This window comes from Muscardinus avellanarius (assembly GCF_963383645.1).
Source record: "Muscardinus avellanarius genome assembly, chromosome: 18".
Lineage (NCBI taxonomy): Eukaryota > Metazoa > Chordata > Mammalia > Rodentia > Gliridae > Muscardinus > Muscardinus avellanarius.
In genome coordinates, this window is record NC_137804.1 from 45,619,537 (window position 1) to 45,637,471 (window position 17,935).

At 56.5% G+C, this 17,935-nt stretch overlaps 1 protein-coding gene across 1 annotated transcript in view; it reads right to left on the reverse strand.

Moving 5' to 3' along the window:
- The window catches only part of OLFM2 (olfactomedin 2), a gene marked incomplete at both ends in the record, with an annotated part of 55,346 nt that extends 43,509 nt beyond the window's left edge, over positions 1–11,837 (reverse strand). Inside the window, one exon of the mRNA XM_080715103.1 lies at positions 11,778–11,837. Coding sequence (XP_080571229.1) covers positions 11,778–11,837 — 60 coding nt within the window. The remainder of the gene's footprint in view (positions 1–11,777) is intronic.
- Positions 11,838–17,935: the final 6,098 nt, after the last annotated feature.

A 17,935-nucleotide genomic window follows, 5' to 3' on the forward strand; every position in this document is an offset into this window, starting at 1 on the left:
ATTTATTTATTTATTTATTTATTTATTTATTTTTATTTGCAGTACTGGGGCTGGAACTCGGGGGCGTTCTACCTCCCAGCTACAACCCCCAGCCCTATTTTTTTTTTTTTATTTTTTAGCCTTTTTTTTAGAAACAGGGTCGCACTGAGTTGCAGAGGGGCCTCACGCTAAGTAGTAGCTGAGGCTGGCCACTGACGGCGATCCTCCTGTCCCAGCCTCCCAGAGGCTGGGGGGGGGGGTATACCAGCGTGCGCCACCGCGCCCGGCTAAGCCCTTTCTATTTTGAAGCAGGGTCTCTGGCTACATCGCCGAGGGTCTCGCTCGCTGAGCCGCTGAGGCCTCCAACCTGCGACCCTGCGGGCGGCCCCAGCCGCCCAAGGGCTGGGACGAGGCGGCCAGGGGTCTCCCTCGCCTGGGGAAGGGGCTCCCCCGGGGTACCGCCGCTCTGCGCATCCCGGCAAGCCCGGGGCCGCTCTCTGGGGCGCCCTTGGGTGCGGAGGGGAGCGGGCGCTGGGAGCAGGGGCGGGCTGGCCGCGGGCGGGGGCTCGGCCCTCCTCCGGCCGGCGCACGCCCCCTCCCGGCGTCCCCGCATCACCTCGCCGCCGCCGCCGTCTGGAGGCGGCGATGACTCAGGCCTTTCCCGGCGCTGCGGCCCCGCCGGGCTCGCGGGGTCCGGCTGCGGCGCCCGAGGAGCCCCCGGACCCCTGGGGGGGCCCTGCACCGCCAGCGCCCTCCCCGCCGCGGTTTCCTGTCTGCAAAAGGCACCTGCAGAGGCCACCTGCAGAGGCCACTTGCAGAGGCCATCGAGGACCCGAGCCGGGGGCAAGGCTTGCAGGTCCTGGGAATGGAGCCATTTATTGACCATCTACTACGTCCCAGAACGCGAACCACAGTCGTGCCCGCGGGAGTCCAGACGGCCACCCAGACCAGACAGAGAGGATGAAACGGGCAGGAGCGGCCAGCGGGCGGGGCGGGCCCAAGGGGGTGCAAAGTCTAAGCCAGGGACCCGGCGGTGAAGAAGGAGAAGAGGAAGGAGGAGGCATTCCAGTCTACAGGAACCCTGTTGGAGGGACCGCCACGTGGGCGCACGCCTGGGATCCCAGGGCTTGGGAGGCTGAGACTGGAGGACCGCGGTTCGCGGACAGCCTCAGCTACATAGTGAGGCCCTCTGCAACTCGGTGAGACCCGGTTTCCAAATAAAAAAAGAGGGCTAGGGGTGTAGCTCGGAGGTACAATGCCCCTGGGTTCTCCAGCACCGCAAAAAATAATAATAAAATACAAATAAAAAGGGCTGGGGATGCGGCTTGGAGGTAGAGCACCCCTGAGTTCAGTCCCCAGTGCCCCCCACACACACAGGAACAGGAAAGGACCAGTGTGTTTGGAACAGAGTGAGCCAGGGGACAAGCGAGAGGAGAGTCTATTTCATAAATAGTAGCTACCTTTGTTGTTATTATTTGCAACTGGTCAATGACGGAGGCAGGGAGAGGCGGGTGCTAGCACAAAAGCTACTTTGGTCAGCACTGAACATTTTGCAGAGGGGCTTGCCGGTGCTTGCTACGGCCTCCCGAGAAAAGTACAGCCCCTCACAGGTAAGGAAACTGGGTTCCGAGAAGCCAGGGCGGGGAACGGGGGACCCAGGGTGTTCGGCCACGTGTGCGTGCCTGGCTTCTGACCCCACGAGCAGACAGTGGGGACCTCGTGGGTTCTCACCAGCCTTCCTGTCTAGGATAACCTAGGAAACTGCCCCGGCCAGGCACAAACTAACCCAAGGAATGGTCTACACTACCACGTACATTTTTGGGGCAGGAGATTGGGGATTGAACCCAGAGACATTCTGCCTCTGAGCCACACCCCCCCCCCCAGCCGTGTGTGTGTGTGTGGGGGGGGGTATGCTGGGAATTGAACTCAGGGGCATTCTACCTCTGAGCTACACCCCCAGCCCTATTATTTATTTATTTATTAGGTGGTATTGGGGTTCCTGAAAACCCTTCTACCTCCGGGCTACACTCCCAGACCTATTTTATATTTTTATTTGGAAACAAGGTCTCTTATGCCAGTGAGGCTGGCTTTGAACCTGCGCCATCTTCCTGTCTCCGTCTCCCAAGTGTGTGTGTGTGGGGGGGATTACAAGCGTGTGCCACCACGCCCGGCCCTATTTTTTATTTTTTACTTTAAAACAGGCTCTAAGTCTCAGAGGGCCTCACTAAGTGGCTGAGGCTGGCCAGGAACCCAGATCCTCCTGTCTCAGCCTCCCGAATGCTGGGATTATAAATGTGTACCGCCATGCTTGGCTCCCCCCAGCCCATTTAATTTATTTGTTTGTTTGTTTGTTTGTTTGCAGGGTCTCAGTAGGTTGCTGAGGCTGGCCTCAAACTTGCAGTCACAAAAGGCCTCCGTACTCTCCCAGTCTCCACGGACCGTGCTGGGTTGAAAGCCACTCTCCCCTGATTCCAGACACCTTATCATTTCTTATTCTGCCCCCACCTGTGTAGGCTCACCCCTAAATGGTTTGTTCCTTCGTACATGTCCTGCTCCATCCTTGTGCGGCCAGAGCCACGCCCCCTGCCTTTCTCCAGAAAACTACATTTCCCAGACTCCTTTGCGCACGGACTTCCTGCTAGGCTTGTCCAATGGGAGGCACTGCGGGGAGATTGGCGTGTAGGGAGGGAGAGGCCAGAGTACGCCGCTCTCTGAGCTTGGGGTCCGGGTGTTTTCTGATGGCCGGGACACGCCAGGGTCCCAGCTGCCCAGCGGGAGCCCCTTCCTCATCCTACCGCTCCCGGTTGGGGTCCCAGCATCTTTCTGCTGCGGCTCATTGCTGACGAGGCACTCTGCTCGGAGTCTCAGCTCTTCCCCTTAGCCAGGCCCCTGTACTGAATCCTCTCGCACTGAAACACCTCCATGGCTCCCGCGGGGTGCTGGGGATGGAGCCCAGGTCTCACGCACGGTAAGCACACTTGTGCCCCCAGCCCCAACCTGGCCGTCTCATCCGAACCATCTTCTCTGACCCCCGCGTCTACAATCAGAGTCCTCCTGACTCTCTGACCTTACCCTGCTTTGTTTTATTTGCGGCACTGGGGATGGAACCCGGGGGCATTCCACCTCCGAGCTACACCCCAGCCCTATTTTTTATTCTTTATTTTGAAACAGGGTCTCAGTAAGTTGCGGAGGCTGGTCTTGAACCCCCCTCCTCCTGGCTCAGCCTCCCAAGTACTGGGCTTACATGCATGCACCACCACACCCAGCTAAGAAATGGTTCCTGATTGACTAACTAAATGTATATTGACTAACTAAATGTATACCAGAGGCGTACCTATAGCTCTGATCGCCACCCGAGAGGCAGGCTTCCACACCCACCTGCTCCTGAGAAGTCCCCACTTGTAGGTCTCGCAGGACTGGCAATACAGCATGCCCACAAGAACAGCCTCAATCAGAAAGGTAATCCCAGCGTTTGGGAAGCTGAGACAGGAGGATCGCCGCTCAAGGACAGCCTCAGCCACTTAGTGAGACCCTATTTCCAAGTAAAAAATAAAATTGGGCTGGGGGGTGTAGCTCAAAGGTAGAATGCCTGTAGGTTAAACCCCCAATCCAAGGCTGGGCATGGTGGGCACACACTTGTCATCCCAGCATTCGGGAGGCTGAGACAGGAGGACCGCGATTCATGAACAGCCTCAGCGACTTAGTGAGGCCCTTTGCAACTCAGTGAGACCTATTTCAAAATAGGGCAGGGGGTATAGCTTGGAAGTAGAATGCCCCTGAGTTCCATCCTCAGTACTGAAAAAAAAAAAATCCCCAGTTCTTAGTACCAAAACAAATATACGAAAAAAGGCCAAACAGAAATGTGCCATAGGACCCAACGATTCCATATGCCCGAGAGAAATAAAGCATACATGCACGGAGAGAGAGTCATAGCAGGGTTTTTCATAATGAACGTCACTCGGGTGATGGATAAACACCAGTGGTTGACGACACGGCGGAGAGCCGTCAGCAGGAAGGGGGGCCAGTGATGGAGGCCACGCGCGGGAAACCTTAGAAACATTCCGCCGAGTAAAAGGAGCGGACGAAAAAGGCCGCAGAGTCTGCGGTTCCATTTATACGGAATGTCCAGCAAAGCAAATCAATAAGGGCGGAAGGGTGATTAGTGACTGCCTGGAAATGGAAGTACACTGGGGACGGGTGCAAACGGGCTTCGGGGCTGATGGCAGCGTCCCCAGCCGGGCCGGGTGGCAGCGCGCAGCTCGGGACACACAGAGGCACCGCGTTGCACACCTAGACAGGTGAGTTTTATGGTATGCGAACTGCACGTCCATAAAAGTGGTAAAAAGAAAAGAAATTTTTTCTTTGATACCGGGAATTGAACGTCACAAATGTTCTACCTCCAAGCTCTATCTGTAGTCTTATTTATTTATTTATTGTACTGGGGATTGAACCAAGGGCATGCATTCTACCTCCAAGATACACCCCCGGCCGGATTTTTAATTTATATTTATTTTTATTTTTGTGATAGTGGGGATGGAACCCAGGGTTTTTCTACCTCTGGGCCACACCCCAGCTTTTTTTTTTAATATTTATTTATTTATCATCATTATTATTTTTTTGGTGGTACTGAGGATAGAACCCAGGGGCCTTCTACCTCCAGGCGACACTCCCAGACCTATTTTATATTTTATTTGGAAACAGGGTCTCTTAAGCCAGCTAAGGCTGGTTTCGAACCTACGCGATTCTCCTGTCTCAGACTCCCAAGCGCGGGGATGACAAGCGTGCGCCACCACGCCCGGCTAATCTTTATTTTGAAACAGGGTCTTGCTAAGTTGCAGAGGGCCTCACTATGTAGCTGAGGCTGTCCTGGAACCTGTGATCCTCCTGTGTCAGCCTCCCAAGTACTGGGATTACAGGTGTGCACCACCAAGCCTGGCTAGGTTTTATTTTGAAACAGGGTCTCGTGAAGTCGCTAAGGGCCACACTAAGTTGCTGAGGCTGACCACGAACCTGCGATCCTCCCGTCTCAGGCTCCCAAGAGCTGCGATTTGGGGGTCACCATCACACGGGCTGGAACATTCTCCTCTTCCTGTGAGCCTCCGTCAAGGTGCCCTGTACTTGTACCGACCTGCGATTCAGCGCCTTGTTAAATTTTACGGGTGCGTCACCCCGGGCCTGACCCTGGTGCATCCACAGTCAGAAGCCAGAGGGCAACCCCGTTTAACCCTTTCTTGTCTCCTTTATCCAAACCAGCCCTCGGGCCGGCCGGTGGGCCGCCGTGGGGTGGGAAGCCTCCAGGGAAAGCGTCCCCTCTCCACCTCTGTTTTTCTGAGTAGCTCCTGGGGAGCTGCAAGAAGAAATGGGCTTTCCCCTGAAAGTGCCCAGGAGGGGAAACATTTACAGTGGTCGGAATGGAAATCATGGCGAATGCACCCCGAGGACTTGTCCTGTGTGGATCACCAGGGCGAGGTCCGGGGCAGGAGGCCATGACCTCCCGGAACGCCGCGTGCAGCAGGCAGGACTACAGTTCCCACGTGTTTATGATTAGGACTATTCTGCAGCGCTGGGGATTGAACCCAAGGGTGCTCTACATTTGTGTGTGTGTATGTGGTACTAGGGATGGAACCCAGGGGCTTTCTATCCCAGACCTCTTTTCTATTTTATTTGGAAACAGGGTCTCACTAAGTTGCTGAGAGCCTCACTAAGTAGCTGAGGCTGGCTTCGAACCTGCGCGATCCTCCTGGCTCAGCCTCCCAAGCGCGGGGATGGCAAGCGCGCGTCACCACGCCTGGCTTCCTGTGATTCCCATTTTAAAAAGAGGACACAGAGAGGCTCAGAAATTTCCCCAAAGGCACCCAGGATTTGATTCTTGAATCTCCGTGGCATTTGGTGGTCTGGACCCATTCATGGGGAGAGAATGAATGACTGTTGATGTCCGCCTCACAGCATATCTAAAAATCAATGCTGGGTGAACCGAATGTAACTGCAAGAAAGACCGCCGGGCGCGCGCTTATGGCCAGCATTTGGGAGGCTGAGACAGGAGGATCGCGGTTTTGCAGACAGCCTCGGCTACTTTAGTGAGGGCCTTTACAGTTCAGTGAGGCCCTGTCTTGAAATAAAGAATAAAAAAAATAGGGCAGAGGGTGTAGCTCGGACGTAGAATGCCCCCCAGTACTGCAAAAGAAAGAAAGAAAAAAAGAAAGAAAGAAAGAAAGAAAGAAAGAAAGGCCGTAACATTTGTACAAGAAAACACAGAGCCAGGAGTAGCGATGCACGCCTGTAATCCTAGTGTTCTGAAGGCTGAGACAGAGGATTGCAGGTTTGAGGAGCAGCAATTTAGTGAGATCTTGTTTAAAAATAAAAAAAGAGGCTGAGAGTGCAGCTCAGAAGGAGAATACCCTTTGGTTCAATGCAGTGCCAAAAAAAAAAAGAAAGAAAGAAAAAAACCATTAAAGCTGGGTGTGTTGGCACACACCTGTAATCCCAGTACTTAGGAGGCGGAGGCAGGAGGATCACATGTTTGAGGCCTGCACACATTAACTGAGAGACCTTGTTTCAAAATAAAAACCAAAAAGGACTGCAGGTGTAGCTCAGAGGAAGAAATCTCCTGGGCTTAATATCCAGAACTGTACACAAAAGAAATACACAACGGGGACACCTGGAGCCCAGGACTTGGGAACCTGGGAGAGGAAGGCCCCAGGTTCAAGGCCAGCCTCTGCAACTTAGACTATGTCCCCCAGATAAATAAATAAATAAATAAATAAATAAATAAATAAATAAATAAATAAATAAATAAGTAAATACATAAATACATAAGCAAGCTGGGCGTGGTGGCGCACGCTTGTGATCCCAGCATTCCGGAGGCAGAGACCAGAGGATCGCGGTTCGCGGACAGCCTCAGCTACTTAGTGAGGCCCTCTGCAACTCAGCGAGACCCTGTTTCAAAATAAAGAATAAAAAATAGGGCTGGGGGTGCAGCTCGGAGGTCGAACATCCCTAGGTTCAATCTCCAGAACCCCACAGGCAAAATGTGTTTTTCTTGGTGACTAATTTTTTTTTGGGGGGGTCCTCTTAAATTTTGCACTGGAGGTCAATGTTTCACTTGTCTTGGATTGGTCTGGAATAGTGCGCCACGCGCGAACACACACACACACACACACACACACACACACACACACACACACACACGGCACAAAGTCCCCCACTTCACCGCTAGATGTCACCCGAGCTCCTTGGTCTTAGCTGGAACCAGGCTCTTCCAGTGTGCCCTGGAGGCAATAAGAATTTTTACCTCCCTGCACCCGGGACCTGCACCTGTTCTAAAGGAGCCTCTGACTGCACAGCAGTACCCTACAATGGAATTTCAAGAACCAGAAAACTAGATGGGTTTTCTTTTTCTTTCTTTTTCTTCTTTTTTGCAGTACTGGGAATGGAACCCAGGGGCATTCTACCTCTGAGCTGCACCCCCAGCCCTATTTTTTATTCTTTCTTTTGAAACAGGGTCTCACTGAGTTGCAAAGGGCCTGAGTAGCTGAGGCGGTCCTCGAACCGCGATCCTCCCGTCTCAGCCTCCCAGATGCTGGGATGACAAGCGTGCGCCCCCGCGCCCGGCTCAGGTAGGTTTTCTTTTGTGTGATACTGGGGATTGAACCCAGGGGCAGTCTACCTTCAGGCTTCACCCTCAGCCCTATTTTATTTTTATGTTTGAAACAAGGTCTTACTAGGTTGGTGAGAGTCTATTGGCTGAGGCTGTCCTCTCTAATCTGTGATCCTCCCGTCCCAGCCTCCCAATTACTGGGATTACAGGCGTGCGCCACCACGCCTGGCTTTTCTCATGTTTCTTTTACTTAATAATCGTCCCAGCCGGGCGTGGTGGCTCACACTTGTAATCCCCGCGCTTGGGAGGCGGAGACAGGAGGATCGCGCAGGTTCGAAGCCAGCCGCGCCGGCTGAGGAGACCCTGTTCCCAAATAAAAATATAAAAATAGATCTGGGAGTGTAGCCCGGATTTCCAGGAACCCCAGTACCACCAAAAATAAATAAATAAATAAATAAATAAATAAATAAATAAATAAAATGGGTTCAACACATTAAATTCATTTGTTTTGTCTAGGTCTTTCTTTGGGAGAATCAAGTTTGTTTTGTTTTTGTGGTACTGAGGATGGAACCCAGGGGCATTCTATCTCCAAGCTATACCCCCAGCCCTATTTTTTATTATTTTGAAACAGGGTCAGCCGGGCGTGGTGGCGCACGCTTGTAATCCCCGTGCTTGGGAGGCGGAGACAGGAGGATCGCGCAGGTTTGAAGCCAGCCGCGCCGGCTTAGGAGACCCTGTTTCCAAATAAAAATATAAAATAGGTCTGGGAGTGTAGCTCAGAGGTAGAAGGGCCTCCAGGAACCCCAGTATCACAAAAAATAAAAATAAAAAAATAAATCGTCCCAAAGCACCAGTGTTGTCATGTAAGAGAGGATTCGAGGCATCGAATGTGGGGGGCTGAATAACTCAGGGGCCGCAGGAACTGAGAGGGTGGGCACGGCCTGTGGAAAAGACATAGTGATCCTGGCTTCGGTACGACCCCAGGTTCCAGGCAGCTACTGGCGGTCTTGGGATTTTTTCCCCCGTCAAGAGGAGGCTGCTGTACACGGATCTCATGCTTTGAAAAGAGACTGCGAGCCAGGTGTGGTGGACCACATCTGTCCATCCATCCAGTACTTGGGAGGCTAAGACAGGAGGAGCACAGGCTCAAGGCCAGCCTCAGCAATGTAGTGAGGCCCTGGCCAACCTAGTGAAACCTTGTTTCAAAACAAAAATAAACAAGCAAACAAACAAACAAACAAATAAATAATAAAAAGGGCTGGGGGTGTAGCCCAGAGGTAGAATGCCCCTGGGTTCGGTCCTCAGTATGAAGAAGCAGGGGTAGGCTCTGTGGGTATGTGAGGCCCCATTCATTCATTCATTCATTCACTCATTCATTCATTCAACAAGGCAGATGCTCGCAGAGCACCTTCTATGTGCCAGACTCTGTCCCAGACACTGGAGTAAAGTTTTCCCAAGGAGCTGCTCTTGGGCAGGGGAAGAGCTCAGAGGCGGATCGGGGAGGCTATCTCAGGGGACTGATGGGGCCAGGCTTCTTGGAGGAGATAACATTTAAACAGAACAGAGGGGCCGGCGTGGTGGCGCGCACCTGTGATCCCAGCACTCGGGAGGCTGAGACGGGAGTTTCGCGGTTCGTGGACAGCCTCAGCTACTTAGTGAGGCCCCTCCGCAACTCAGTGGGACCCGGTTTCAAAATAAAGAATAGAAAATAAGGCTGGGGGTGTGGCTGGGAGGTCGAAGGCCCCTGGGCTCCATCCCCAGCCCACAGGCTCCCTGGGCCGGCTTAGAGCCCAGGCCACTCAATGGCCCAGAACCCGGGACATCTGGACAGCCCTGGACGGATGGACACTGCTGCTGGCCGCCTGCGTTCTCGCTGTCCAATCAAACCCAACCTCCTGCCCGCAGGCCACGAGCCCTGCGCGGCCTCTGCATTCAGCACCAAGCTGGACCCAGCCGGACCCCGGAGCCCACCATGGCTCCTGGGGCCAAGCCTCTTCTCCGGGAAGCCCAGGCCCCTGGCGCCAGCCACACTCCTCAGACACCCGCCTGGCTGATGGTGCTGGGCGCCATTTGCATGACATTATCTATGCATGGCGTTGTTGACTTTGTGGTAGGTATTTATTTGGGTCTTGTCTGGTCTCCTCTGCCAGGAGGTCAACTCCAGATCGGCAGGGTCGGCCCGCCGGCTCCCCATTCAGTGGGTAATCATCTCTGTTGATGGAGAGGCCCAGTAAAAGCCGGGGGGGGCGAGGCGGCGCACGCTTGTCATCCCAGCATCTGGGAAGCTGAGACGGGAGGATCGCGGTTCGCCGCCAGCCTCAGCTACTTAGGCCCAGTGACACCCTGCTTCAAAATAAAGAATAGAAAATAGGGCTGGGGGGTGTAGCTCGGAGGTAGAATGCCCCTGGGTTCCATCCCCAGTGTCTCAAAAAAGAGGAAGAAGGAAAGAAGGAAGGAAGGAAGGAAAGAAAGGAAGGAAGGAAGGAAGGAAGAAGAGAAGCGAGGCTCAGTCATTTCTAAGATGGCTGCTGGGGGAGCGCAGGGCCCATGAGGGCCTGGGGAGGGGTCTCCGGGAAGAGGGGGCGGAGCATCGTCTCTCCAGACCCTCCCTCCCTCCCTCTCTCTGGGGCTCGGGGCTGGGGGGGCTTAGCATAGGGCTGTTTGCCCCGTGAGCAGTGCCCCCTCGTGGCAGCCCGCGGTATTGCAGCCCGGGGCAGGAGTCCACCAGCCCCGCCCCAGCTGGTTACCCCATCCTATCCCCGCCCCATCTGCCCCTTAGCTCCGCCTCCACTGAGCTCCGATTGGCTCTTCCCCAAGCAGCCCTGTTTGGCCCCGCCCCGTGAGTATATATATATGCTAGCCACGCCTCCAAGCAACTCCTCCCGGGGGATCCGTCCATCCGCCCCACAGCGCCTGGACCGCCGGGAATCTAGAGTCCTGGGGCGGGCAGCCGTGGGGTCCAGCTGGCGTGTCCAAGGCCCGGGTCAACGCCAGTCCAGTGTTTCCCGCAGCTCCTCCAGCGTGCGGCTCCGGGTCTCTGCCCTCTCACGGGTGTCTAGGCTTCCCGCTGCTCACAGGTTGAGCACCTACTGTGTGCAACCTGATGCCAGGCACCGGGCACCCCCGTCCCACCCGTGGGTGGGGATGGAGATGGGGAAGCGACAGACAGACAGGGACCCAAAACCCTCCCCACGGGACTCCTCCACACCCTCCGACGTCCCCGGGGTGGGCACCGCGCCTGGCTCCTTTCTCGTCTTTCTTTCCTTCTTATTTATTTATTATTTATACTGAGCTCCGGGCCACTGTGCCTCCAAGCTACACCCCCGGCCCTATTTTGTTTGTTTTTAGAGCAGGGTCTCACTAAGTTGCCGAGGGTCTAAGCCGCTCGGTCCCCCCCAATCACGGCACCACGCCTGGTTCCTTATCTTGGTCACAGAAAGGAAGGTGTCCAAGCTCTTTTTCCTTTGAGTTTTTACCTGAAAACCCCACCCAGGCACCATCCATACCCAAAAGTGAATTAATCGTTCAGCCAGCCGGCGGGCGGGCGTGCTCGGGAGTGGGGCTGCCTGGGCTTAGCTCTGCCGCGCTGGGCTGCCTGGGCTTGAGCTGGGGACCTCGCTTCCCCTGCCTCGGTCTTCCCGTCTCGACAATGGGTAACAACAGGACCCGCCAGCAGGTCCCTGAGAAGGGTGCTGGCGGCCGGTGGGTGCCGTGCTTGGTTGCCCACAGCGCCCTGCACACAGTAAGCGCTTGCGGGATGCTTGCTGTAGCCACCAAAGATGGTTATTTATCACGGTCGGTCCCAGCCTCCCTCTGAGAACTTGGGGTGTGCCCACCCCAAGATGGAGGAGGACAGAGGTGTCACAGAGCTGGGCTTTGAAAGCGCCTTGCGTGGGTCCCCACGCCGGCCTAGAGATGGGGTGCCGCGGGGGCACGGACCTGCTCCTGGGAGACGGTGTCCCGGGAGCCATTGTGCACACACACGCGCGCACACGCTTGCACGCGCACCCTTCCTCCTGCACGCCTCCCGCTAGACCGGCCCGAGGCTCGGGCTGGCACGTGGGACCCGGGCTCGGGCCGCGCACCTGTCACCGCGTCGGCGCGGCCGGGGCCTCGGACCCCGGCCCCGACCCCCGCGGGGCGCCTCGCCCTCGGCCTGCCCGCCGCCCGCGCCACCTGCGGCCCGCACCTGCGCCCTTACCTGCGCGGCCAGGCCCGGGCTCAGCAGCAGCAGCAGCGGCGGCAGCAGCGGCGGCCACATGACGCGCCCGCCGGCGGGCCCCAGGCGCGGGACGGCCACCCGCGACCCTCCGCCGACCAGCCGCCGGGAAGCCCGCTCAGGCTCCGCCCCGCCCCGCCCCCGGCGCGCGCCCCGGGCGGGGAGGGCGGGGAGGGGGCCGGAGGGCGCCGCTCACGCTCACTCGCGGCCCCCAGCCCGGGCCCGCCCCCAGACAGGCCCCGCCCCCAGCCCGGGCCCCGCCCCCAGACAGGCCCCGCCCCAGCCAGGGCCCCAGCCCAGGCCCCACCCCAGCCCTGGCCCCGCCCCCAGCCCGGGCCCGCCCCAGACAGGCCCCGCCCCCAGCCCTGGCCCCGCCCCCAGACAGGCCCCGTCCCCACCCCGGACCCCGCCCCAACCAGGCCCGGGCCCCAGCCCAGGCCCCGCCCCCAGCTCGGGCCCCAGCCCAGGCCCCGCCCTCAACCCAGGCCCCACCCCAGCCTGGGCCCCGCCCCCACCCAGGCCCCGCCCAACAGGGCCCCACCCCTATCCCGGGCCCCGCCCTAACCCAGGCCCGGGCCCCATCCCAGGCCCCGCCCCCAGCCCGGGCCCCGCCCCTGCACCGGGCCCCAGCCCAGGAGCCGCCCCAACCCAGGCCCCGCCCCCAGCCCAGGCCCCCGCTCCAGGCCCGGGCCCCAGCCCAGGCCCCGCCCCAACACAGGCCACGCCCCCATCCCGGGCCCCGTCCCAGCCGGGGCCCAGCACAGGCCCCGCCCCCAGCACAGGCCCCACCCGGCGAGGCCCCGCCCCCGTCCCGAGCCCAGGCCCCGCCCCCAGGGCCCGACCCAGCCCCTGTTCCCAGCCCAGGCCCCGCCCCAGCCCAGACCCAGACCCCAACGCAGGCACCCGGCCCCGCCCAGCCCCCCCCCCTCCGCCAGGGGAGAGGATGCGGGTGGGGAGGGCGAGGGGCGGCGGCGAGGAGGGCCTGCACCGGAGAAACTAGGCTGCAGCCCGCCCCCCCCCCAAAGAACTCCGAGGATCAGCGGGGAAACTGAGGCAGGGCCTGGCACTGGAAGTTAGGGAAGGGGGGAGTCCATCCCCGATGCCGGGGAGATGGGAGCGAGAAGCAAAATCAGGGTCTCGGACCCGGGCGCACCCAAGACTGGCATCCCAGTGCTGGGGAGGCTAAGACAAGGGGTCGCGGGTTCGAGGCCAGCCTCCGCAGTGGAGCGAGCGGGATCTCCAGCGACTTGGCAAGACCCTGTTTCCAAATAAAGACTGGAAAATAGGGCTGGGGGTGTAGCTTGGAGGCAGACTGCCTCTGGGTTCCATCCCCCAGTGCTGCAAAAAAAGTGGGGGGCTGGGGGGGCTGGGGGTGTACCTCGGAAGTAGACCGTCTGGGCTCCATCCCCAGTACACAGGGAGCAGGCGAGGGTCATGGAACCCGGGCGCGACAGCTGGGAGCCCCGGCCTAAATCAGGGGCACCCCGCTAGCCAGCACCCCCGCGGCCCCCCAGGAAGCTCCCCGCCCCCGCCCACCTGGGACAGGCCCAGATCCCCCCGAGAAATTACAGCATTCACGAGCATTCGCATAGGGGGGATGTCCTTGTCTTCAGGGTTTTTTGGGGGGGCTCCGTCGCCTTTCTCTGCTTTTTACCCCACCCCCATCAGTCTCCAGTCCCCTGGCTGCCACAGAGCGGCAAAGGCTCCTGAGAGGAGGGGTCTTAGCTAGGACGATGGAGAAACAGGCCAGGGGAGACTGACACTACGCTCTTCTTTTTCTTTTTTGGTGCTGAAGATGGAACCCAGGGGCTTCCGACCTCAGAGCTACCCCCCAGCCCTCTTCCTTTTTCTTTTCTTTTTTCTTTTCTTTTTTTTTTTTTTTTTTTTTTTGTGGTACTGGGGGTTGAACCCAGGGGCTTCCTACCTCTGATCTACACCCCCTGCCCTATTTTTCATTCTTTATTTTGAAACCGGGTCTCACTGAGTTGCAGAGGGCCTCACTAAGTAGCCGAGGCCGTCCGCGAACCCCGATCCTCCGGGCTCAGCCTCCCGAATGCTGGGATGACGCGGGTGCCCACCGCGCCCGGCCGAGCGCCCTCTTTGGAAGGATTTGTCTTCCTCCAACATCGCCCCACACGGGGAGAGAGCTGTGACTTTGGGTCAGGGCTGTGCTTGGGCCCTGAGCCTAACGTTACCGTGGGCAGCTGCCCACAAGACCGAGTCGGCCGGAGGGGGCTCGCCCTCCATCGCCCCTCACAAAATGGGAGGCCCACCATCCTTTGCAGGAACATCAGGCCAAGCCGGCAGGGGATGGATGCGTGTGTGTGCGTGCATGCGTGCGTGCGTGCGCGTGCCCGTGTGTGTGTGTTCCTGGGGATGGGTCTCAGGGGCATTATACCTCTGAGCTACACCCCAAGCCCTTAGTTTTTTAATTTTTTAAAAAATTTTTTTAGTTATTTTAGTACTGGGAATTAAATTCAAGAGTGTTCTGTTTCCAAATTACACCCTCAGCCCTTTTTTTTTTTTTTTTTTTTTTTGTACTGGGAATTGAACCCAGGAGTATTCTACCTCCCAACCCTATTTTTTTATTTTTATGTTCACAGAGGGTATTGCTAGGTGTCTGAGAGTCCCACTACTTGCTGGCCTTGAACCTGTGATCTTCCTGCCTCAGCCTCCCAAGTACTGGGATTACAAGCTTGCATCACCACACCTGTTTTGTTCTTTTCTTTTCTTTTCTTTCCTTTTCTTTTCTTTTTCATGACACTGGGCATCAAACCCAGGGCCATTCTACCCCTGAGCTACACCCCAACCCTATTTTTTTATTCATTGTTTTGAAACAGGATCTCACTGTGTTTCAGGAGGGCCTCACTAAATAGCTGAGTGTAGCCATGAACCCACAACCCTCCTGTCTCAGCCTCCCAAGTACTGGGATTAAAATCCTGTGCCACCACGCCCGGCTTCTTTTTTCTTTTTAAACAGGGTCTTGCTGGGTTTCTGAATCTTGCTAAATTAAAACTACGATCCTCATGTCTCAGCCTCCCAAGTAATGAGATTACAGGCTCGCACCACCATGCCCGCTATCCTTACATTTTTCCTTTTTCTTTTTGTGGGACTGGAAATTAAACTCAGGAGCATTCTAACTCTGAGCTCCACCCTCAGCCCTATTTTCATTTTTTTAAATTTTGAAACAGGGTCTCACTAAGTAGCTGAGGCTGGCTGCGAACCTGTGATCCTCCTGTCTCGGCCTCCCAGGCATTGGGATTGCAAGCAGGGGGCCGCCAGGCCCAGCTTTATATTTGGAAAGAGGGTCTCTTAAGTTTCTGAGGGTCTCACTAAATTGCTGAGGCCGGCCTTGAACCTGCCATCCTCCTGTCTCAGCTGCTCTTGTTAAGGATGTGCTTCAGGACCATGGCCAGGGCCCTCCAAGCTCTGGTGTGGGAGATGGCCTCTGTCATGGCTGACCTCTGGCCTGTGCTGGATGACCTGGCCAAAGCCCTCATCTGTCCTCGGCTGCCTTCTACAATGGAGGAGGTTGCCCTTGTGAACTATATTTCCCAGGTTCCCTTAGCCCTGCAGACTACAGTTCCCAGGCTCCCTTGCGCCTGGTTAGGCTCGACCAATAGGAGTTCTGGAAGGGTATTGGAGGATGGTAAGAAGGGCTGAGCCACAGTACTTATCTCTCTCTAGCAGTGCCTTTTATTATTATTATTATTATTATTATTATTATATTTATTTTTTTTCCGGTGGTGATACTGGGATTGGACCCAGGGATATTCGACCTCCGAGCTATACTCCCAGCCCTATGTTTTATTCTTTATTTTGAAACCGGGTCTCACTGAGTTGCAGAGGGCCTCACTAAGTAGCTGAGGCTGGCCGTGAACCTCGATCCTCCTGTCTCAGCCTCCAGAATGCTGGGAGGACAGGCGTGCACCACCATGCCCGGCCTAAGACCCTGTTTTAAAACTAAACAAGAAGAAGGGCTGGGGCGGAGCTCAGAGGTAGAAGGCCCCTGGGTTCCATCCCCATTACAACGAGAAAAACCACAGTGCCAAAAATACCCCTCAGCCCACAAGACAGCCACGCAGAACAGGCTGTGAGTTCACACAAACACACCCCGGTGTGCCCACCACCGACGACGTGCGGTTTGTGCAAAGCCCAGCCACAGACCCGTAATTCGGGCCCAGTCACACCACAAACAGGGCGCGGGCGGGGGTCACACGGGAACAGCCAGCAGGGACTCACTCCGGGGCGGAGCGCGTGGGAATGAGGCCGAGGCAGGGAGCGGAGGCTGGCCGGGAGGCCAAGATGACTCAGGAGGCCTCCCTGGGGGAGGCAGGGAGGGCGGCCAGCACATGTGGTTCCCATCAGGGGCCTGGGAATTGGGGCCTGAGCTGGCAGGACAAGACCAGCCGCTTCCGGGCTCCGCTCAGGCAGGAGGAAGCCCGGCCGGAGCAGAGCCTGTGCAGCAGGAACTTGGCTCAGCACCGCGCTGGCTGGGTGTCATTTCTGCCCCCACGGTAGCCCTGGGAAGGGTTTCATCGGGGAGGAATGAGGCCCAGAGAGGTTAAGCTCCGTGGCCAAAGTCACACAGCGAGGAGGAGGGGGAGTTGGGTGTTAGCCGAGGTCTCAGGACTCCTCGGTGGGATCTCCACAGAGAGACCGAGCTCTAGTACCAGCTGCAGCCTGCACGCGATTTGTGCTTACGACCAGGCAGCTCTCAGCCCGGTTCCCTGCGCCTGGCAGGCTGAGACAGGAGGAGGGCGCAGGTTCGAAGCCAGCCTCAGCTACTTAGTGAGGCTCTCAGCAACTTAGTGAGACCCTGTTTCCAAATAAAATATAAAATAGGCCTGAGAGTATAGCCCGGAGGTAGAAAGTCCCTGGGTTCCACCCCCAGTACCATAAAATAAAATTAAATTAAAATTAAATAAAATAAAATAAACAAGGCAGTTCTCTTTCTCAATGAGAGTTAAGTACTGACGCATGCCCCTCACGGGCAGGGGTCTCGGGAGTGTGGGGAGGGATCTGGTCCACCCTGAGTGGCCGGTGTCAGGAGCGGCGCTCCAACTGAGACCTCAAGGATGGCGAAGGGCCAGCAGGACTTGGAGAACAGAGAGCAGACCAAGTGCAAAGGTCCCGGGGCCACAAGGCACAGCCGTCACCTGGAGCTGCCGAGTAGAAAGACTCGGGGCCGCAGGGAGCCTCGGAAGAGTAGAGACAAGGGAGAGAAAAGAGAGGCCTGGAGAGCTGGGGAAAGGCGAGAGGCCACTCCCAGGGCAGCTGGAGCGGCGCCTCCTTCACGATCAGGCTTCCCCCTTGCTGTCCTGCTGGGCATGGGACCAGGGGCGCTCCGCCTCTGAGCTACATCCTAGTCCTGGTTTATTATATATATAATTATATATATATCTATTAATTATATATATAAATTAATTTTTATAAATATATAAAAATATGCCAGGCGTGGTGGCGCACGCTTGTAATCCCCGCGCTTGGGAGGCGGAGACAGGAGGATCGCGCGGGTTCGAAGCCAGCCGTGCGCGCTGGCTTAGGAGACCCTGTTTCCAAATAAAAATGTAAAAATAGGTCTGGGAGTGTAGCCCGGAGATAGAAGGGCTTCCAGGAACCCCAGTACCACCAAAAAAATAATAAATAAAAAAATAAATAAATATATATATATAAAAATAATTAATTATATATAAGTTATATATAAATTTATTCATTTATTTTTGCAGCACTGGGGATGGAACCCAGGGGCATTCTACCTCCGAGATACACCCCCTGCTCTATTTTTTTATTCTTTATTTTTTTATTTATTTATTTTTTGGTGGTACTGGGGTTCCTGGAAGCCCTTCTACCTCCGGGCTACACTCCCAGACCTATTTTTATATTTTTTATTTGGAAACAGGGTCTCCTAAGCCAGCGCGCGCGGCTGGCTTCGAACCCGTGCCATCCTCCTGTCTCCGCCTCCCAAGCGCGGGGATGACAAGCGTGCGCCGCCACGCCCGGCTATTCTTTATTTTGAAACCGGGTCTCACTGAGTTGCAGAGGGCCTCACTAAGTAGCTGAGGCTGGCCGCGAACCGCGATCCTGTCTCAGCCTCCAGAATGCTGGGATGACAAGCGTGCCCACCACGCCCGGCTCTG